Genomic DNA, 24,206 nt, shown 5'->3' on the forward strand with positions numbered 1-24,206 from the left:
TGTCAAAGCATAGCACATAATTATTTATCAACCCGACTTATTTTGGTTTGTTTGTATATAAGATGAAAATAAAATAACGATCGTTTTCTTATTGATTATATTTATAGTGACTAGCGAAAAGACGGGCACATGCACTCACGTGTCCGTCTTTCCGTTGTTTTTATTGCGCTAACGTTTGAAAATTATGAACGTTGTTTTTTTTATGAAATTTAAAAACAGATATTTTTTGCTCTCAAATTACAACAAATCAAACTAACCATGATTATCTATTTCAATTGCTCAAAAAAAATGATTATCTATTTCAATGAAACCAACAAAATAACAAAAAATATATATAATCTAAATTCTTATTTTTTTTAATGACACCAACAGCAATCTTTATTATAAAAAAATTTGTTGTTTAAGGGTATAAATTGGATAATAAAAAAAGTAAGTATATATACATTGATCTAGTTTGTTACACTTTTTAAATGATAAAGAAAAAAAAATCCTCTTAACAGTTAACACGTCTGCAAAAAATTGTTCAAAAACTCAAGAGTTTAAGCATAAATTAAACAAATTTGAATTGAGGAGGGACTAATATTGAATGCAGAAATTTTGTTTAGGGACTGAAAGAACTATTAAAATTAAGTAAGGACTAAACTTAAAAGGTCCCAATTTTATAGGGACCAAAAACATATTTAACCCTTTAATATATATATATATATAAGAACTTGATAGTTTATGGTATGGTGTTTTATCAACCACATTAGGATAGGATGACCGTAAATTGTGTGAAAAAGGGGAGGGTGATTCAGTGTGGTGGTGGTGTAATTTAATCAATATTAATCAGGCTATGGGAAGATGGGTTAAAATCGAAGTCCCACATTGAGGTGTACTTCTACGAAACCTGCTCTTTACCCAAACAGTAATGCTCATTCCCAAAGTAAATTACCTATTTACCCCTACGCATGTTAACATGCGCAAGTACAAACCTAACGTAACTTAAGTCACGTAGCGTGACTTAACTTACGTTAGTACAAAGTTTCACGTGAGTTAAGCTACGCTACGTGACTTAAGCCACGCGGCTGCTTGTGTACTTCAAAACACGCAACTCAGCACACACACTTAACTCACGCTAGTACTAAAACTAGCGTGACTTAACTTGCGCTGCTGCTGGTGCACTGCTCGCAACAGAACAGACTGACAGTTGCAACAAAACAGCAATGGCAGTGGCACTAGCTACTGTTTTGTTCCTTCATTCCCTGTTTACAGTACATGTATTCATTGATTCAACCAAAACTCTTAATTTTGAGAACACGCATTCATTCAACAATAATTTAGAAATGCAATTTTAACGATAAAACGCAAATGTCATAAAGAGGCGCAACCGCGCAAATGTATATATCATACAACCAAAAAGTCGAGAAAATACTACAAATATATCCAAAAAAAGTCATAAAATGTAGTCCTAACACTACTGGTCCTAAAATGTAGTCCTAACACTACTGGTCCTCCTGTGGACTCCTAGACCTCCTCCTCGGAACCGGATGCTGCTCAAACACACTATAGTCGGTACGGAGGCCCTCCAAAATGCCAAAGAAGAGTGGATTAGAAACCACCTCTGGAATCCCCATCGCATGCTCCACTCTCTCTCTCATGCTGCTGATGACCTGCAATGGATCGGGAGGATGTCTGGCCCACTCCTGGTCAACAAGAATATCCTGGTAGACAGGTCTCGGCATGACAATATCAGGCTCTGGAGCAGGGTTGACGATGAGAGGATGGGACACACGTAGAACCACCTCACGTACCTCTCTGTATGCTTCCAAGGCTCGTCGTCTGGGACCTGGCGACCCCTCCGCTGGTAGGGAACGACATGAAGAGCAAACTCCAAGAAGGCAGCAGCCACATCTGCTGCGGCAAGAGGCATAACATCAGTAGGAGGTCGGGGAACCCTCTGAACATGTCCGTACTGCCTCAGCACCCGCTCTGGCAAGTGACGCACCATCCTCTGACTGCCTGCCATGATCCATCCGGAGTACCAGCACACGTCATGAAAAGGCGTCACGTCTCGTCGGTGCTCGTACGGCCTCCAGGTGACATGACAATGCTCCATCGAGTCCAACAAGCCTCTGAAGTGGTCAGCATGAGCAAACCCCCTTTGAGGTTTCCATCTACCCACATACGGGTCCTCCCGGTCGTAATCTAAATATTTGGACCTCGGAACCACATGTCTGAAGTGAGCTATAACCCATCCCTGCAAACACAAAGAGACAAAATATATACATGTCATAACAAGCACGTATACATTTATGTTTAACTTAAAAAAAGAGGAAAAAATATATTACCACAAGCAAGCTCATGTAACCACCAACTGAGCCAACATTTGCGTCTGAGGTAAGATTCAGCTGCTCATACAAGAAAGCAAGTCCCATCGCGCCCCATGACCACGTGCCTATGTTAGCCAAATCCCGAATGGCAAGCATCCACAGCAGACTAATGTTGTCGTACCCAGTCAGAAGGAGGGGCCTTAGACCCGATCTATCAACCGGTTCCCAGAACCATGGGTTAGCATCTGCCGGCATTGGAAGGGACAGGGAAGAAAGCTTCAGTTTCCTCCCGTGAGAGATGTCTTTCATCTTACGATCCGCTTGCAACTGAAATACAACAAAAATATAATTAAATATGTTAAATAAACATGAAATAATAAACTATAAATATTCTAAGTAAAATAAACATGAAATAATAAACTATATATATTATACGTAAAATATTATACGTAGAATATTATACGTAGAATAAACTATATATATTATACGTAGAATATTATACGTAGAATAAACTATATATATTATACGTAAAATATTATACGTAGAATATTATACGTAGAATATTATACGTAGAATAAATTATATATATTATACGTAAAATAAACTTCACATAATAGTAAAATAAACTTCACATAATAGTAAAATATCATTAAATTAAATAAAACAAATTATACTTACTCTTTTATCGTTCCAAAGCTTGCATGCCACATGTCTACCGAAGTCCGGTAAAAGTGACAACTCGTAAGGCCCCCCTGGAAAGCCCCCATTCTCGTCCTCCATAACTGGCTCTGCATGTTGCTGCTCAGGATCCTGCTCAGGATGCTGCTGCTGAGGAGGGTCGACAAACTGATGCTCAGGCTGATACCCCTCCTGATAGTGATAACCCGGATGAAACCCAGCCTGCTCCTGATAGTGCTGATCCTGATAAGCCAACTCCTCAAACTGATGCTGATACTGTAGGGGGTCCATAATCTGGGATGCACCCGTCTGTGACGTCGATCCCCCCGCAGCATCAACAGTAGCACTACTAGTAGCAAGACTCGTGGCCCCCACTCTCCCTCTCCCTCTCCCTCGACCCTCCGGAGGATGTAATGCTTGCTTCCCCCTACGTGCACTACTAGTAGGGGCCATCCTCCCTAACCTAAGCCTATCAGGCCTCTCCTGCTCAGACATATCTGCACAAATATCAAATAAAATTTAACACATTTTCACATGTAATCTTTAACAATACAACAACAACACTATAATGTCGACGGTGTCATTTGAATCCATAAACTACCACATTGCAGTCAAATTAACTATACTCAACATTAACAAACATAACTCTAAATAATTACATCATTAACAATCCAATAAAACCAAAAAATTATCATCGAGACATTTCACCGAACACGTAGTGTGCATTTTTCAAACAACTATGTAATCTAGCATTTTCAAAACCCTAAACTACCACATTGTACCCTAAACAACATCTAAACAACAATTCCTAAGTTCAATCATCACTAACAACCATAATCTTTAACATATAAGACATTTTTTTAAAAACCTAAAAATGTTAATTTTCTACACAAATTCGAAAATTTCAACCAAAATAATGCAAAGAAGTAGTATAATAATCACTTACTTGATAATGTGGACGAAATTTGGTTTGAATGGCGCAAGAATGGTGAAATTTGGAGTTGGGGGTGAAAATTTTGTTTTTCAAAAGTTGAGAAATGGAGGAATGGAGGTTCTGTGTTGCTGATAACCAACTTAAGTTGCGTTACCGTTATAACTAACGCATGTTAACTTGCGTGGCGTGACTTAACATGCGTAAGGGCATTAATGTAATTTACTTTGGGAATGAGCATTACTGTTTGGGTAAAGAGCAGGATTCTACTTCTACTTGTGCTGAGATTTTCTATTGTTTCTTTCCCAACAATTAGGTATCACAACAAGTTTGTTTTGGATTCACCAGCTTTGAAGACTAACCCTAATCATTTTAAACAAAAAACAGACATACAAAAAAAAAAAAAAAAAAGAATGTTTATATTTGTCACATTGTTCCAATTAACAACTAAAGGTTTTGTCACAATAAAATTGTACGATAAAAAATCTAAGACTAAAATACGTAAAGGTGAGTTTTTCAATACTCTTATTATTTTTTAATTCATTTGCATTTTTCAACTGAAAATAGTATTTTCATTTGTAGTCCACCCAATTGATGTAATTAAAATTTATGATCCATCAACAAAAAAAAAAAAAAAATGGATCCATCTATATAGTTACTAACGAGTGAATATAATTTTTGTTGAGAAACTCGTCGTGTTAAAACAAAAAAAAAATAGTTTATAAACATGATTGATATATTTTATTAACACGTGAATGTTACATGATTTATCTCGCAAGATTTGGAAATCGTTGTACCATGTTTAAAACGCAAAAAAAAAAAAAAAAGATTTTAATAGAGTTAATAGGCTTTTACTCCTTACCATATAGGCGAATTTTGGTTTACCCCTCGGAAAAAATAAGAAGTCTGGAGATCCCCCCTTATAATTGACTATGTGGCACGCTGACTAGGAACTGACTTGGCTTTTTATATATTCTTTATTTAATTTTTTTCACCAGCTCTTTTTATTAATTAATATTTTTTTAAAAAAAACAATAACATATTAAAAATAAATTAAAAAAAAGTAAAAATGTAGAACAAAAACAACATATTATTTTTTAAACCCAGATTTTTTTTTTCCACCTTCCGCACTAACAACACATCAATCCCTCGCTCTCTTTTCCTATCTTCTTTTTTCCACACTAACAACACATCAATCCCTCGCTCTCTTTTCCTATCTTCTTTTTTCCAGCTACACAGCAACAACACAACAACAACAACACGCAACAACCCAAAAATTTCAGAATTGTTGTTGGGTTTTGATTATTTTTTTCTTCGGATTTTTCAATCTCCTTCTATCTTCTTTTTTGAATTTCTTTTTCTGATCAACAACAACCTAAAAACTTCAGCAACAACCCAACAACACATGCAAGTTCTCGAATTTTTTTTTAATTTCTTTACAAAATATTGTTGCTGGGTTTTGATTTTCTTTAATTTCTTTACAAAATATTGCTGGGTTTTGATTTTCTTTACAAAACTTCAGCAACAACCCAACAACACATGCAAGTTCTCGAATTTTTTTTTAATTTCTTTACAAAATATTGTTGCTGGGTTTTGATTTTCTTTAATTTCTTTACAAAATATTGCTGGGTTTTGATTTTTTTTTTTTTTTTGAGAGAGATTACAGCAGGAGACGATCCGTTTGCGGTTCCGCACTAGTAGTATAACTATTGTACAAAAGCACGTCATAACCTTAACATACAGAAACAAATGAATAGATCGAATTTATATCAAAGAACTTTTAAAGGAGAACTGAAACGAAATTAATAGGGGGAAAAAGAACACAACATCAAATGCCAAAATTTTGATCTTATATTGACAGGCTTCAAACAGACAGAAGTAACCCCATTGTAATAAGAGATTTCTCAAAATTTACAGCTGTGAGACAAAAGAATAAAGAAAGGCCCGAGACAATTTACTGTTTGGTCAGGTTGCAGAGGAACTCATCAAAAACATGGTTAAGAGATTATCCATAGCTCATCCGCAAAAGCTATATACACAGCACTGCAGTACTCACCGCCATTCCATGACTGCTTTATTAGGGAGAAAAGGGTGGAATATAAATACACTGATAGAAAGAGCTCAAAATTAATACCATCACAACAATTGATTACCTTTTGTAGACCGAAATCATTACCCCGTACTAGAACACGGCCAGCTACAAATTAAACCCGTATAGAACGAAGACTTGAAATTTGTCCATTATTATAGGTATGCTATCTAAACACAAGGCTTCCATTCTGCTGCAGTCTCAAATTTTCTATGAGGGACTGATAAAAAGATTTTAGTGCCTTGATATCACTACCCTGCATAAAGAAATATGGAGGATATTAGGCTCATTACAAAAAGGGTTAATTATGTTTTTGGTCTCTACAAAATTGTGACCTTGTAAGTTTAGTCCTTACTTAATTTTAATAGCTTTTTTAATCCCTACAAAAAAATTTTGGACTCAATATTAGTCCTTACTCAATCCAAATTTGTTTAATTTATGCTTAAACTCTTAAGTTTTTCAACAATTTTTTACAGGCGTGTTAAGAACGTTATTAAAAGGTCCTTAGAAAAAAATATCGTAAAAAATTGATTTCTATGTCCATATTTTTGTTACTTATATCTTAAACTTTTGTCGTTTTAAAAAATTCATATTTAATTTATTTCATGTTAAAAAATTATAGATTTTAGTAAATGAACCTTTCATAGTGTTCTAAACTTGTATAAAAAGAATCGTTAAAAAATTTAAGAGTTTAAGGATAATTAAACAAAATTTATTTTAGCAGGGACTAAAATTATAAGTAAATTTTTTTTTGTAGGGATTAAAAAAGCTATTAAAATTAAGTAAGGACTAAACTTAGAAGGTCACAATTTTATAGGGACCAAAAACATATTTAACCCTTACAAAAAAGATTGAATCAGTGATTCCTCTAGAAAATAACATGCACTAAGATACGCCTAGCAAGATACCTGCACGGTAAAAACCGTCTTCTAATTGAACGATTAACAACCGTCTTCTAATTGAACAGTAAAAACCTCTAATTTTACTGCTTAAGATAATTGTGTTTTACTTCAAAAAAAATAATAATAATTGTGTTTAATAGGATTTATTATGTTATTTATTTTAATAAGTTAGCATAATATAATTTTTAAATATGAATTCAAGTATTGTTCGGATAAGATTTTCTTGTTATAAAACATTTTTATCTATTAGATAGGTTACTAGTATTATTTTAATTTGAAATGATAGTATTATTAGGATGATATTAGGTTCTTATCCTAATATAATTATAATTCTTATGCTGTCGCCTATCAAGAATTATTATTAAAAAGATTTGTGAATTTAAGAAGAGTCTCTGTAAAGGACAAGCCCGCTTCTGCTTTCACCATAGGTAGAAAGCAAGGTTCTGCGGCGTCTAGAAGTATGACAACTGATCCCAGGCCAGGACCATAACAACTTGGTATCACGGGCCAGCATTGGTGGCTCAGATTTGTCAGCAACATTGAAGGATTTAATTGAAGAGATGACAGCTATGCAGACTGCTCTAGAAAGCAGATGATTGAACTCTCCATCGCAGTTTAAGGAGTGACTAACACTTCAAGAGACAATTCAGGAGACACGGGAAGTGCTAGTAGTGGAAACAATTCAGGACCACCTATATACAATATCAATTGGGAGAGGTCGCCAACCTCCAGAAAACAGGTTGCAGAAGATTACCAACGCTAGTTTCAATCCTTGCTTTCCAAAACCCATGATCTTAAGCCTAGAAAACTTGTGAATGACTGAATTTAAGAGACTCAAGGACGAGCCCTCTTCTGCTTTCACCATGGGTCGAACAAGAAGTTCTACCACGTCTAGAAATTTGATAACGTGATCCCAGGCCAGGGACCATAACACTCACCTATATATCTTGTTCTTGATGGTAGTGTGGTAAGTCAATTTTTCAACTCACGTTGTGAAGGGTCATAGATTCTATCATCTTTCTTGTTTTCTCTCTTACCTACATTGTGAGTTTGTAATTGGTAGGTTTGTGGTAGTTGTTTAGTGTAACAGACCTACCTTACTGTTAGGATTCTGTTATATTCAGATTACAAGTACCTCTCTGTAATCAACAAAAGCTCAAAATATACACTGACATTCAGATTCAAAGTTTACTTTCTATCACATGCTCAAAATATACACTGACATTCAGATTCAAAGTTTACTTTCTATCACATTTCAATGTCTCTCAATTCTCGATATGGACAAAAAGCATGAATAAATTTTGCTTCAGCAAGACCAGAAAAGCATACTATAATATCTCTATTCGAAGTTTACCTGCAACTTTTGACGATATTGTTCAGCCATCTCTGGCGGGCAATGTGCAACAGAAAATCCTTTTGATATAAAATGAACGAGAAAATCATCCCCGAATTTGTCATACATGACCTTCTGTGCGACTACAATTTCTCCAAACAAAACAAGCTGCATCGAGACATAGACAATAAAAAGGAAAAGAATGAGTGGTAAAAATTGGCATAAAATATCAAAACAAATCACTGAAATGTGGATTTAACTTTCTCATTCAATTTACATTTGAGTCCCCATTCCAAAGCCGCATTTATTACGCATACAGCACACTCATACTCACATGGATAGCATCTTCAATACCTGTTTCTATATCCAATAGACACCTACCTATTCGTACCCAGACGCATCACCCATACTTCAGTTAACTTATTGATAGCCCTAGGTTAATAGCGTGCATAGAGTACATAGACTCTTTGTGACTTGACCCACACTAAAGTTACTGTTTCCTGGTTCTGGTTTGTTTTTAACTCCCTAATAGCTGTTTTGGTTTGTTCATGACTTGCCAATAGTGGTTCTGGATTTTTGGTCCCCTTGTTGGGGATTTTGTTGGGGATTCTTTCCTGTGTCAGGTGATATTTTAATCATCTGATTATAATCAAATCATCAATCATTATTCTCTTCTAATTCTCTATCTAAAACTCAGAACTTCAACAGTTCTCTTTGGTGATTCATTTTTAATCATATTTTGTCCTGTGTGACCAATCACCCATCGTAATATTTTCATCTATGCAATGTGAGTTTGGTTTCTTACTAGGTCTTTACCACCCAACAATCAGTCCCAGTACCTACATTATCAACAGCGGGAAATAGACAGAATTGATCAAGGTATTTTCTGGTTTTCGGCTTTTCGTGCAAGAAAAAGCCTAACCACCCAATTCTGAAGCCTTTCTCATCTTCTCTTATGCTAATAAATCCCTTTTCGCAATGTTGACATTCCCATTAGATTATGTCATTAAAGGCTGAAGACAAAGTCTGGGCAAGGGCCCAGTCTACAGAAAATACAACTTAAAAGGAATAATAAGAAAAATCGGGATGGTGAGTAGAAGGATTAATATGAAAAGTTGGGCCTTTGAGTATCTTACACATTAAGAATAGTAGTAATAATAATAATACACAAATAATAAAATAACAGTAAGAAAGTATATTATTTAATAATTTAATAATAGTAATATAAACAAAACAAATACTACAGTAATTTTGAAGTTAAGTTACTAATAAATATTTAGTATAAATTATATATGTGATGAAATAGTCAAATAACGGTCGTAGCCCAGTACAATATTGTAGGTATTTTTTCCTTCTCCGTACGCATAATCAGTATGCTTCAAAAGTAACTAATGAGAATAGTTGACACTATCCTATAAGCATATCATAAAGATGAACTACATTAGGTGGGACCAAATCACTAAATACTTAATGTGGATGGAATCCCTTTATGACTTTCATTGCATTCAACTATGGGAGAACAATTGTTATAAGGGTCATGCTAACTTGTGCCCTTAGGGCACATGTTAAGCAACCCAAAAATAGAAACATTATCTTAAATTTTGTGCATGTGAAATTTTTTAATTCAAATGCATTTATTACAACAAAATATTTCCACTTTAAACTCATTAACTTGTGACTTAAGGGCACAAGTTAGCATTTCCCTTGTTATAATGTTTAGTATCTCAATAAACTACCCTAGACCAGTATAACAAACCCCGGTACAGTGCAAACTACAGTTTTTGCATAGAATCTTTTAGATGTCGCGTGTTAGACAATTTTAGATTCTGAAACTGAGACTAGCATGTTATACTTCTGAACTTGGAAATATTTATGTTTTACAGTTGTCACTATTACACTCTTTGTATAACTTCAAAAACCGTATTTATGAATGTTCTCTTTTATCAACATCACTGTTCCTGTTCTACAGGAATGTAGAATCAAATTTGAAATTCTGCTCCGGAGATTTTTCTTGAACTCCCCTCAAATGATGTCCATTTTTATTAAAAATAAATTATAACACTTGAGAAAATAACTCTAAACTCTACTATGTATGAGGGATATATGTCATTCACATGGTGATTTTGGATGAAGGAATCATAAATCTTGAGGAAATAGCTAAAAGAGTATATAAAACAACAGCAAATGAGTCTTACAGTATTTGCATCGCGAAAATCAAAAGATCTGTCCAGCACACTGTACAGGCAGCAGTTTGTAGCAAATGTTTCGATCACAAAACTTCGGAAACCAGGAACCTAAGCCATTAAACATTTAGTTAAAAATTATAAAACGCAAGAATAAGTAGAAATGAGTAGAAAGTACCTTTTCTCCATATGGCTGGGCACACCAATCTTTAATTAATCTAATAAAAATCTGCACACATGTCTAAATTGTGAAAGAAAAAAAAGTTAGATTCAGGTTGTAGATTTCGTCAAAAATATTAACTAATCTAGGCTCTGTTTGGCAAGGTCAACAAGCTAGCTTATAGCTTATAAGCTTGTCTGACAAAAAAAAAAACCCTATTTGGTAATGGTCTTTTCACCACGAGCTTATATCTTATTTTATGAGCTTATAGCTTATTTTCCAGACGCTATTTCAAGTAGCATTTGAGCTTATAACTTAAATGTTTTTTCTTCCACTTTTACCCTTACTAATTTATCAAAAATCCATTTTTACCCATTATAATTTAAAATAGCACATTTAGTTACATAATAAATGTGCCTCGTTAAACCTCTAAAAAAAAATATGCCTCAGTTAATAAATAGCTATTTTCCTTCCCTTCTTTATATATAGAATATAACATTTTGTTGTGTTTTTTTAAAACAATTAGACGTAAAACAATGTATTATTATTATTATTATTATTATTATTATTATTACATTCCGGTAATTGTCAATTGTTACCTTTAATTGTTTTATAAAGTATAAACACTTAAATGAAAATAAATATAAAGCACATTTTTAGTGAATAAAATTTAATTTATAATATAAAGGATACATAATTAATAAATTTAAATTACGAAATTCTAAATACTTAAATATCAATTTAATTTTATTATGAATTGAAAATACCCTTTTAAGTCATTTTACATTTATCAGTTAGTTGAACCGCTAATCATCGAACACTTCAACTAGCATGTAAGCTATCAGCTAGCTTATCAACTAGCCGCTATTTTTCCCAAACATAGCCCTAGTAAAAATGACGACCACTAGGCTCTAGGTAAATAAATAGAAAACATCACACATACCTTTCTTAGAAGAATATCCTTGTGATTACACGAAGAGTAAAAAAGCAATTGCATCACTGGATCCAGGTATGCTTTACATTTTGGGGAAATAAATACGGTTGACAGATCATGTGTAGCAATCACATGAAGAAATGTATACAATGTTCGCTGAAGTTCTTGTAATTCACGAATTTCCTAGAAAAAAGGGGGGAGATCTCATCATGCATATAAATCTGTGAGTGGTTAAAACATAAGATGAATGGAAATGTAAAAGATGCATTTTCATGATAGATTTCGGATTCAAAATAATACACCTACAAACAATTGCACCAGAAATATACAGGTACTGTTGTAATCAAAGAATCAAATCTTAATATTTATTATTATGATTTGAGTTTATTATTAGGGTCAAAGTTTGATTTCTTATTATTATTTTGATTTGGTCTTCATTTAGGATTGAGTCTGGGTATCCCTATATAGGGATTAAGTCTTGAGTTTATTGTATTATCACATCATTATTTACTCTATTAATAATATTCAGTGCTTATTATTCTCTCTTTCTTTTACCTATCTCTCAGAAATTCAACAGGTACAATTCCACAATAAAGCTACAGAGGTATGCACCAAGTACCAGAGCAAAAAAAAAAGTGCTAAAAGCAAATAGAAAATCAATGTTTCCCTAATCTAAGATCCATTGAATTTTCCATTTCGTGGCTTTAATTTATAGAAAATTTAAAAAGCATGTTGAAAACGGGATATTTCGCAATAGTTATAGCAAGAAGCATAAATATTATCACACATCACAAGCACAAACTGTCTCATCAAACAGTAATCAAATCATAATGAACAATCAAATGCCACGACAATTTAGTTCAGCAAAATTAAAAGGAAAGGTGAAATATACCACATCTATTTATTAGGAAACTGCATTAAAAATTTCATACCTCAGTAGCTGCATCAAGACCTGAAGGCAATCCCTCTCTTGGAATAATACTGAATATCCGATCAGCGACGGATGGAAATATTTCCTCCAAAATGTCACGCACCAAAATATTGAACTTGCAGATGAGTTGATTGAGCAACAAAAGAAAACCAGACATTTGCTTTGGCTGCAACAAAATTAACCAAGACATTATACAAATTTCTTTATGTTCGAAACTGGAGGAAAGAAAAACAACATCATAAAGTCAAGCAAGTAATAAACAATCAAATTCTGGTGCAAAACATGTAAGCCATTTCGAATCAGGATAACCGTCAAACGGGAGTTGTTAATACCGGATAGCAACGCAGAACAGCAACCCTGAAACTGGGATAGCGTGTGGTGGAATAGGCCATTATTTGAACTTTTTTTGGACAAATTACATGATTGATACTACAAACACATTGTAAATGTACAATTAAACAAATAACTCAAAGTTCATGAATTCATGAAATCTCCATAAGTAGCAATAAAAAGCAGGGGTGTGCATAAAAACTGGTTCACATGAACCATAAATTAAAATCCAGTTAACCAATCCAAAAAGCCCAAACCAATATTTACAAAAACTGACCCAGCCCAATTTTAAAATTAAAAAACAGTTTGGTTTTCTGTTTCTCAAAACCAGTGTACCCGTTTCATACCCAGATTCTGCTATTCACTGCATTAATCAAAACACCAACACAAAAAACAGAAAGAGAAAATCAGATCTTTAATTTCAAAACGAGATTCTAAAAACCGTTTCATACTCCTTGTATCACTTGCTGTACAAACACGATTTGATTCTTAAAAGGAAAATCAGATCTTTGATAATCAAATCTTTGATTTCATACTCCTCTTCTTCTGAAAACGCGATTTGATTCTTAAAAGGAAAATCATATCTTTGATTTCATACTCCTCTTCTTCTGAAAACGCGATTTGATTCTTAAAAGGAAAATCAGATCTCTTAAAAGGAAAACCAGATTTTTGATTTCATACTCCTCTTCTTCTGAAAACGCGATTTTGATTTGTATAGCACCAATTTTGTTTTGACAAAACGTGATTCTGATTGGCAGAGAGCAAGAGTAAGAGGGTTCTATGGAAGAAGTACAAAATTAATGTCATGGAAGAAGAAGAAGTAGAAAGAGGATTCGATTCTGATATAAAAAGAAAACCAAAAAACCAGGTTTAGAAGGAAAACTGGTTCATATAGAAAGAACCGGTTCTGAACTGGACTGAACCGGATTGACAAAAAAAAAAATCAGTTTTTTAATAATGCGGTTACATGAACCAAACCAAACCATAAATATGGTTCGGTTTGGTTCAGTTCATGAACCATGCACACCCCTAGTAAAAGTCACAAAGTCTTGAGCAAAACATACATGTAAATGCCAACAAAAGTTTAGGAAACAAAGAAGTTTACGTCTCTAAGTTGAAGTTGCCATGGCTGGACAAGGAAATAACACCCTTAATGTGACCTCTGTCTCATTCTCACAAAACAAGGGCAAAAAATGAAAAACAAGGCAGAAATTTTTGGATTTTTGAAACCCAGCACTGAAGGGAATCTGTTCACCGCTCCAAACGCAAAAATAAATGTGCCAGACCAACGTGAACTCTGGCGCTCCACCCGCACCTACCCTCAGTGGCAGCCAGCCACTGTCTGCACTACACTGGTGTGATCGCGATGCTATTGACAACCTAGTGTCAAACAGCTACTGAACGCATAAGATTACCAACTAACAGATCAGAATTGAAAAATAGAATGAAAGATGAGAAGGAAAAAAAATGATTAATCTGTTATCGAAGATTGAAATCTGACCAGAAAGGGAAACATCTCCTATGGGATTCCCCCTTTACCTAAACTATCTAACTCTGAATGAATTTTTTTATCCCTATGTCCCCAATTTATCACTGATATCTCTTCTAACTACCTAACCTCTCAATTGTCTCCTTACCGATATCCTTATTTCCCCCTCCTTCTATCCTACATATGATACCAAAAACATTTCAAGGTAATCATAGCAGTAAATCCTTGCTCCTAAAAGGGATTTGATTACAAAAAGAAAACAGGCTCCTGCAAATTTACTTCAAAAATGAGAACAGAACAGATACGCGAACCAATACGGCATGCTTGAAATCTACTGAAGCAACAAATAATGTGACAGTGATAGAAACCCAGTTCATGTGGTTCCTACAATTAAGAAACCTCACAAAAGCCTATGCCCAAAGGCCCAAACATCTAGGGCCCCGCTTAGACTCCCATCCTTGGCGGGAAATAGAGGAGTGGGAGAAAGAGTTTGTAACGGGAGAGAAAGAAAGGAGTCGTCCTGCTATGGTGGTGGAGCGTCGTGGTGGGTGGCAGCCCCCCAAACGCGACAACACATTCCAGAAGTGAGTGGCGGCCATCCCTGCCGCTTTTGTGGCATGACATCGCAGAACGGATAGTCTTCACGTCAACATTCATGCACGAAGGATTTTCTAAGCCGAAAACCCCATTCCTTCTGTATTTTTGCGAACAAATCTCCATCCCTGTTGCAAACCTGTCTCTTTATTCAGTGGAGAACGATTAAGTTGAGACGGAGAAGAAGCAAGACTAAAGAAGGTCCAAGAAGTAACTAAGCATAAAGACGAAAAGATGCAGGGGCGCAGCAGACAGTTAGGCGGCGGAGGCAAGAGAGATGTTGTTGTTCATGCCTCTTGGAGAAGATGAACTTGGTTTTAGACATTAGAGAACACCTCAGTTTTAGGTTTAGCCCCTGTTTGGTTTCACGGTAGACTACCCAAAACGTGTGTCTGACTGTTGCTGCCTCACGTTTGACATGTTTGGGTCTCCCTTCCCAAACGTGCTTTTGAAGTTGAACTCGTGTCTGACATGAAGTAGGTTTTTGTAGCTTCTCAGTTTAGGCAAAATCGATTTTGTTACCATGATATTGTTGTTGGCCGTTTTGCCCCTCATTAAAAGGTTTGAGAATATCCAGCTAAGGGATTATAAGTAGGTAAAGAATCATTAGAAAAGGGTATGGAATTGAATATGCACCTTCTCCTTCTATCCAAAATCCTCTCTTTTATTTCAGTGCTACCGTAATTTCCATTCCTGTAAATTCCCCTTATACTCATGCAAGAGTTGAATGTTATTCTTTGATTTCAATAAATCAGTGCTCATCAATTTTATTCTTACAAACTGTTTGATGAATTTGTTACAACTTCACTCATTACATGGTGATGGAGTAACACTAGTTGGAGGAGCAGGTTTTCAACTAATGCTATGGTGGCTGCATATGAGTAAGACAAGAGCATTGATGTAGTGGCAGCATAAAGTATGGCCTCTTCCATAACAATTTGTAGTATGTCAAGGTTTGGTTGGCGAACATTAGATGAAATGTGTAAAAACCCATTATAGTAATTTGCACATCCAAAAGCAGTTTTGACCCAAACTATTCAAACACATATTTATCATAAATCACTTTTGTTGTGAAGAGATCCAAACATAAAACACTTTAAACTTAACTCACTTTTAATCAAAATCAATTCAATTAAAATCAATTTTACCCACCGCATAACCAAACATACGCTCGCATAATGGAAATCAAATATGGGACTGCATCACTGTTGAACAGCGTTAAAAAATGTTGCTCTCTCTCTCTTTATTTACTGACTCACCAAAAACAAAGTGAGAATAAAACAGAAACAAAAATACTTAGATATTGATAGAAATTACTTAGATATATATGGATTATCTATAGGTAAAATTGTTATATAAATAATAAAAATATCACAAAATATCAAGATATAAATATTCAAATAGTGGTCATCCCGCACTCCACTATCCAACTATCTCAGTTTTAGGGTCAGCCGCTCTGCTCCACTACCCAGGACTGACAACATAGGAGTCTGTTACATACAATTTTACATATAATGTTGAATAGCATAAAATAGTGGAGCACGAAAAATCTGCTGAGAAATAGTAGATAGCGTTGTGGGCAAATAGAGAAAGTTACAAATGGTCAAAATAAATCAATTATCTATACTAGTGTTCAAATGGGCACTAACGTAACGTGCCCGTCTTTCTGCTATTATGGATAAAAATACTAATTGCAAGTTATTTGGTTGGTAAGGAAGGATAAACAACAACCAAGCCTTATGCCACTAAGTGGGGTCGGCTTGAGGAAGGATAATATGATAAAAATAATAATTAAGCAAAGGGTAAAATTGGAAGAAAAAATGTTACACCAAATTTTGGTATCTTTTTATATAAAAGTATAGATATTTTAAAATTTTGTATTTAATTAAATAAAAAGATTAAATTGTAAATAAAATAGTTTATATAAAGGGCGAACAACAACAACAACAACCAAACCTTATCCCACTAAGCGGGGTTGGCTACATGAATCAAACGACGCCATAGTATTCTTCAAAAACCATTTCTTTCTCCAACTCATTTATCTCTAGAACCCTACTAATAGCCTCTCTTATAGTTTTTCTAGGTCTAGCCCTACCTCTAGTGATTTGACTCCCTCCATTTGATCTACTCTTCTAACTACGCACATGTCTTCTCTCTACATAAACAAACCGCCTAAGTCTAGTTTCTACCATCTTTTCTACTGTAGGTGCTACCCCAACTCTCTCTATAATGTCGTCATTTCTAATTTGATCTCATCTAATCTTACCACACATTCAACGCAACATCCTCATTTCCTCCCTTATAGCGGAAGGTGCATAGCATTACAGTTTTCATATTGATTCATCAAAATCCACTATGCTAAAGCGCCACTATTTGCCAATATATTTAGGCAGAAAAGAAATATTGGAGGCTATGCAGAGTATATTATTTGAAATTGGAGGCTAGAGTTCTCTCTGACTTGGGTGCCTAGTGCTCTTACTTTATTGCATTTCCTTTCTTTTCAATACAGTAATTCAGATCAATAGATAGGAATTCCTATCAGACAGACACCCTATTGTCAAAGGAAAAGAATATTCTCAAGTGCCAGAAAGCATTCAAAATATAATAAAGCAGCAAAGGGACAGCAGTATAATCCATGGTAGATACTGAAAAAGCAGGCTACAATTAAAACATGTGCGTGTAAATGCAGTCTAATGGGATGACAAATCAAAGATGGCCTAGAATAAATTAAGGTGTTAAGTACGAAAGGAATATTATTTACAACGCCATCACATTCCAATTCTACTTGTAATAACCATAACATATGCATTTCCAAAATAATGCTCCAATACAAAATAGCAATGGAGAGAAATCGATTTAGATCTAGAAATTGTAAAAAGATTAAATTATCAGAAATTAGAGATGATATGTACCTCTAATTCTGCAAGTAACTGTTCAATTGCCTTTGGAAGGTAAGGAAGGACAGATGCTCCTAGGGTATCCACCATGCGATGTATAAATGATGTGACCTACATATAAAGCATGGATATTAGATGACAATTACTTAATCTTTTACACACACACGCACGCATATCCAGTCATTAAATATAATCATACCTTCCTTTGCAGAGGTTCTATTCTTGGAAATATAACAAGTACCTGGAGAAGTACATCTAATGTCTACGGAGAAGAAAGAATGGCAAGATTAAGAAATAATAATTATGTTTCAAGAAAAGAGAAAGTTCAACACAAAAGCAATTATGGATTCTAGAATTTAACAATAAAAAATCTCCAAACTTCCATCTATAAGGAGAATGTTTTCCAAAGCTTCTCACCACACAAAATAACAGAAAGTACACATATGATAAACATATACATTACCAGGAAACAATAACCAAGCCTTATCCCACAAAGTGAGGTCGGCAAAAATATTTAAAACAACAATTTGAAAGAAAAAAAAATTACTAACCTGCTTAAACATGTTGCCGATTGCAGGGCGACTAGCAGTTACCAGACGCTCGCTGAAGCCCTATAGATTTTTTTAAAAGTGATAATAAGAATGGAGGAAAAAACAAAACCATGATGGATCTTCTCATAAACATATGAAACATGGGGAAGGCAGAAAAGTCAAATTACAGAAGCACCTTGCTGAGAGAATTAATGGCCATGATAATTTGCTGGATTACAGCAATTCTGGCATTAGTCTCCTCATAACTTAACAATTTAGCATTTCTCAACAATGCCTCAACCTGTGTTAAACAAACATACTAAATTACTTGCATCAAATACCAGCTGTAACAATCTCCAAGCATAAACGTTTTAGGGAAAAAGGAAAAGGGCCGAAGCATTTCTCAAAACTCAAGTATCTTGAAATTTTGTATTCGTATTTTTTTAAACTAGAATATAGCTCGCAGTTTTCAGTCAAAAATAACCTGCTGACAAAGAGGGCTTAGCAAAGAAGATAGATAATCGGATTGCTTTTCAGGTGGTACATCTTCCATTCCAATCAATAACCCAATTGCCTGTCAAGTGTGTCAATCAACACTAATGAATATACATAACGGCCCTAAATTTCACAGAAATACCCTGAAACTTTGTAAAATGTGAATACCTCAAAAATGTGGCTGCCATCTTCTGACCCTGATAGCTCTTCTGTTGTATAATTCGTAGCAGTGAACCGAGCAACTGTATCAGGTAGGCTCTGCATTTAACAGACATGAAAATTGAGGACAAGAGAGATGTGGAATAGCCAATCACACGATTCGCCCAAACATAAAAGGGCAAAATCACATACTCTTTAGTTTATATAAAATACAGAAGAAGAAAAAAACATGTAAGAGTGGTGGATTATATAATTGCTACCTGCAGAATCACCGCAATGAAAGGCACCAACTTCACCTTCAGCAATTTCACAACCCTCATAAACAAATAACTGGCCCTGCGGCTTACACTAATGTTTGGATGATGTATGCCCCTTTCATCAAGAAAGGGAGCCAAAACAATAGGAATACATTGAGCATTATCCTGAATCAACTTAACATATCTCGTCACTGTCTCCAAGTAAACAAGAGCAACTAGCCTATTAGAATGGCAAGGAAACTTTGTTGATAGAAGCATAAACAACAGTTCACTCAATAATCCACTCCCAGTTCTTACGGCTTCCTCGCTCAAGGATTCTCCAAGTGCATATAAAAGAGAAAGTGCACCTTCCACCTCCTCCACATTGCTATCTGATGATCTTGAAATAGCACTTGCTAACGAATTTCTGATAAACAATTGAGTTACATCAGGGGCTACTCGACCCACGGTGCGAAGTAGAACAAATAAATCCTTTCTGAACTCTGTCATCCTATCTTCCTCCTCTTTTCCAATTTTATCCATGACATCGAGATTGGTACGGTATACAGGATCATAACGGATTAGTACGAGGATAACTTCCAATATCTGCCCCACATGAAGTATATGTTTCTCGCTCAAAGGAGTAAGGGTCTTCAACGTAGAAGCATAACCTGATAGAAACTGAACGATATTCAATGTAGTGGTGTCTAGCTCAAAATTCTTCATTACATAGAAAACGGAGGGCAGAACTTCATTGAGAAGCTCCATAGAGATTCCTTTAGCATCCTCAGAAGTTATGCGTTTAAAGCAATCCAAGGCCTCCATAGCATAGCCAGAAAGCAACGCAGCAATGTCAGGGACGAGGTCGGCATTGGCATCGTCGGTAAGCAACCTAAATACACGAGTAATTTGAAGGGTTTGCAACAATGAGAGTTTAGATTGGGACTCCATTCGCTTAGAAACAATTGCTAACAAGCATCTGACAGCAGCAGCTCGGAGGTGATCAGATGTGGTGGTAACCAAAATGAAATCAAATAAGAAAGGGAGAAAAGTATCATTGAAGATGAAAGCGATGTCGATCCAGGAAATAAACCTCCTGATGGAGTCTAAGACAGTGGTGCATAAGTGTTGATCAGAATTGCGGTACATAGAAAGAATGTCATACCAAGCTCTGACAATCTGGGAAACGCATTGCTCTCTCATAGCATCTTTAACCCTATTGGCAACAGTGACCTCTTCAGGGGTTCTAGGGTAATCCATACTAATTAATTCGTCGTCGAGAGCATTGAGAACTCTGCAGAACATATCAATGACGACATTGCCCTTGCGTAGATGTGGTAAAAAATCAAGGAAGAAGGATGAGCAAATCAAGGGGTACTCGTAGTAAATTAAAGCAATCAAAACCTGAGCAAGCTTGTTTTTGATGAAAGCAGGGGCGGCTTCTAAAACCCTAATTGGAGTGTTGTTGTTGTTGTTGTTGTTGTTGTTGTTGTTGTTGTCTTCGACGACGACGAGACACGCAATTGAAAAGACGGTGGTTCTTATGGCGTGCTTCTCCTCCGGGGGTATTGCGGAGTATCGAGTCTGAATGAGTTCATGCAAAGTCTGAAGACACCAAAACTGAACTTGAACGAGATTTGAAGAGCATAACTTTTGAATGCACAGTCTACAAACAGAAGGCTTCTGCTTAATATCTGTGCAATAAGTTTTAGCCTGTTTCTTCAATTCATCGTCTATAGCTCCAGATTCATCAAACATAATAAGAATCCCTTTTTCTAAGTCATCCATATTTGATATTACTGTAACTTCGATCAATCAATCGATGATTTCTTTCTAGATGGGTAGATGGATGGATCCCTCAATCAATAGAAAGAACAAGCATATGAAGGAAGAAGGCTAGGGTTTATGTTTATGTTTGTTTCTCCCGGTTCTCGCCCCAAATATTTTCTTTCACCTTAACCTCCACCATTTTTATTTAAAATAAACAAACAATAACTTCAGTCGTCGATGCTTTGTTTGGATCAAATTTGAAAGTCAAAGAAAAGAAAATAAGAAGAAAAAAAGAAAGGAAGTACAAAGTCGTGTAATTTTTTTATTTTTATTTTTTTGACGGAGCAAAGTCGTGTAATTATTGAGTGATATATTTGTACAATTATTTCTATTGTGTGACGATTTTCTTTTATTGATCAAAACCAATATAGAGAAGAAAAAAGTATGCACATTGAATGTATGAGAGATAAATTTGTATAAAATTGTCATAAAATAGTTCTAAATGTCTTTTTATCTCCTAATTATACTCTTCATTTAAAATATTTTTATTACACTTTAATTTTTGTATAATATTAGAGGAAATTGCACTCACCTCCCCTAAGGTTTATTAAAATGGCACTAACATCCCTTGTAACACCCCGTTTTCCCAACATGTAAAATAATACATAAAAATCAGAGTATTCAACTTAAACAGGATGTCACACTTCTTTAAAAGATAAATAGAGTAAAATCACTATTTATTTAAACATCTTTTATCAATAATTCAAATTACATCGAAGCGGAAAAACATTTCATTATTCAACAAAATGACACTACGGCCTCAACATAAACAACTTCTTAAAAATTCCATTACAAATGGTTCATCAACATAATTCATAGTAATACGTAACAAATGGAAAATAATGTGAATATCCTCATCCGTTACGTATCAGAGCGACCCTAAGACGACGCGTGAGAGAGTCAACTCACATCAGCATCTAATCCTGGTTATCTGCACGTTACCCACGTAGAGGCAGCATTCAAACAGAAGGGGTGAGATTCACATTCAATAATAATAAGCAGATAATTCATCAACAGAATTTAACAACATAAACAACAACAATTAAACAATATTAATGCTTCACATAATTTCTCAATAACAACTCATTAATTATTTCGACAACTTGACAACACGACAACAACACCGACAACTCAACATCAACGACAATGCAACGACAACAACATCAACTTGACAATGCACTATGCATGTGGTACCAATCAGGACATCAAGCCCCAAACTTATAGAGCATAGGCTCTCAACTTATAGAGCATAGGCTCTCAACGTGGTATGAATGATCAAGCATTCAACACGGCATCAAGCCCCCAACTTTATATGAATGATTATACATTCAACAGGGCATCAAGCCCCCAACTTATATGAATATGCATGGACTCAGCAACAAATGCAACAACAACCAACAACTTCATCGACATCGACAACAACTTACAACTTTAACGACATTGACAACAACAGCGGCAACGACAACAACAACGACTTCGCATCATAATATCATAATTCATCAATCAAAGATATTCACGTCAAACCAAGTTAGATTCATCACAACATAGGTTAAATACTCTTAAACACCTTCATTGAACTCATAGTACACAAGCTTTGAAGTCTGGAGATAATCCATAAGTTTTGGTTTAACTTAGAAATAGTTATGCTGAATTTTCATAAAGTTTTACTAAGACCCACTTGAAGTATTTTCATCATAACTCAAAATCTAAAAATCATTTTTGAGCCAAACCAAGACCATTTGAAAGCTAACACAATTATCTAAAACTTTCATGTTTACACCAAAGGCCAATTCGAAACAGAAATGTGTGAAAAAAAACGCAAGAACGCGAAACAGAGAATGTTGTCACTGTGCAATTTCGCTGATAGCGAATTTCTGGCTGTTAGCGAAAAAGTTCCAGACAGATTCGCCATTAGCGAGTTTCTTAGCGAGTTTTCCCCTGTTGTTATGGTTTTTACACCATTTTCCACCCAAAAACCCAAATTTCATCAACCCAAATCCCAAAATTGATAGAAAATTCTACCTATGATTATTATACAACCTGAACATCAATTATACACCAATTCAATGGATTTTCTACTCTATTAACAACCAATTACGACTTCAAAACCTAATGCCCAAATTCACAAACAACAACATGCTAAATTCAATTTCAGAATTTACAACCTAAAATTAGAGAAAGTTAATCCCACCCTTACCTTAGATTGGTTGATTACAAGGTTCTACAAGCTTTATCTTTTCTGGCTCTTCTCTTCTCTTGGTTTCTCCCTTTTCTCCCAAAAACTTGTTTTACGTGAAAAACTCTTTGACTCTTAGTTTTCCTATTCTTATATCCTTAACCAATTCTCTTAATTCTACTTAATTCCACTAAACTCCTCTAAATTCTAATTCAGCCCTTCAAGTCTAATTATTCTATTTTTAATCATATTCTACTAAATAATAAAATAAAGCCATTTAACAAAATAACAACATACCACATAATCAATTAAATCATATAATTAGACTCTAAACCCAATAAAATAATTAAATAGATAAATAGGGCGTTACACCCCCTCTAGTTTTAAAATGAATATTAACCTCCCTTAAGTTTTTAACAAATAGACAAACACCTCCCTTCTTGGTTAACACCGTTAAATTATCCGTTAACTTTTTTTTTAATGATACAATCAACTAGTATCTTACTCAATTTTTTTACACTGTATCGCTTGTTTTCTGCAAGAAAATAATTCTAATTTTTTTAAACATTGAAGGTCTACAGAAACTCATTTTTATACATATGATAATTCTTCATATGATCATATGATGGCATTCATAATATTTCTTCAAATTCACGTGACAGTCAATGAAATTTGAACAAATAATTGCATATTGCATAAACCAACTAATCAAAGGAATGTTTGCAAAGGGGATGACAGTTGAGAGGGCAAACCGCAGATCTGTTGTTGCTATTGGGAGTTTTTTCTGTCTTTTTTTACAATGTCTGTTGTTATACTGTATGGTCTTGGGTTGGATTTTTTCTTCCAAAAATACTCTCAATTTTCAATACCAATGACACATGTAACAAATAGATAAGAATAAATTTAAATATTAAAATAAAAATGTAACAAACATAAATGTTCAGTTTTTTCCTTTATCATTTAAAAAGTGTAACAAACTAGATGAATGTGTGTGTTGTGTGTGTGTGTGTGTGTGTA

At 34.8% G+C, this 24,206-nt stretch overlaps 2 protein-coding genes and 1 long non-coding RNA gene across 4 annotated transcripts; all 3 read right to left on the minus strand.

Annotated features, from left to right (window-relative positions):
- Positions 1–1,353: 1,353 nt before the first annotated feature.
- On the minus strand, positions 1,354–3,111 carry LOC146911767 (serine/threonine-protein phosphatase 7 long form homolog). Its single transcript, XM_085726121.1, has 3 exons — positions 2,991–3,111; positions 2,331–2,639; positions 1,354–2,239 (listed from the first exon to the last, which is right to left on the minus strand). The coding sequence occupies exons 1-3, from the start codon at positions 3,090–3,092 to the stop codon at positions 1,637–1,639; spliced, it is 1,014 nt and encodes a 337-aa protein (XP_085582247.1). The 5' UTR covers positions 3,093–3,111; the 3' UTR covers positions 1,354–1,636.
- Positions 3,112–5,754: 2,643 nt separating this feature from the next.
- Positions 5,755–21,065, minus strand: PSD (ARM repeat superfamily protein). 2 transcript variants are annotated; one of them, XM_085726855.1, is made up of 14 exons: positions 19,208–21,065; positions 18,957–19,046; positions 18,778–18,867; positions 18,490–18,594; positions 18,315–18,374; positions 17,963–18,025; positions 17,779–17,874; positions 12,455–12,619; positions 11,532–11,705; positions 10,607–10,669; positions 10,441–10,539; positions 8,267–8,413; positions 6,075–6,266; positions 5,755–5,990 (listed from the first exon to the last, which is right to left on the minus strand). In XM_085726855.1, the coding sequence occupies exons 1-13, from the start codon at positions 20,969–20,971 to the stop codon at positions 6,177–6,179; spliced, it is 3,006 nt and encodes a 1,001-aa protein (XP_085582981.1). In that variant the 5' UTR covers positions 20,972–21,065; the 3' UTR covers positions 5,755–5,990; positions 6,075–6,176. The 2 variants fall into 2 exon arrangements, with proteins under 2 accessions (XP_085582981.1, XP_085582982.1); XM_085726856.1 differs by having other exon boundaries at positions 5,755–5,993.
- A 592-nt stretch (positions 21,066–21,657) lies between these two features.
- Positions 21,658–23,407, minus strand: LOC146911769 (uncharacterized). Its single transcript, XR_015019215.1, has 2 exons — positions 23,211–23,407; positions 21,658–21,944 (listed from the first exon to the last, which is right to left on the minus strand). It is a non-coding gene; the product is annotated as an uncharacterized LOC146911769 (long non-coding RNA).
- Between the last annotated feature and the right edge of the window lie 799 nt (positions 23,408–24,206).

This window comes from Medicago sativa, chromosome 7, assembly GCF_051527215.1.
Source record: "Medicago sativa cultivar Bolivia chromosome 7, Bolivia_mono, whole genome shotgun sequence".
Classification (NCBI taxonomy): Eukaryota; Viridiplantae; Streptophyta; class Magnoliopsida; order Fabales; family Fabaceae; genus Medicago; species Medicago sativa.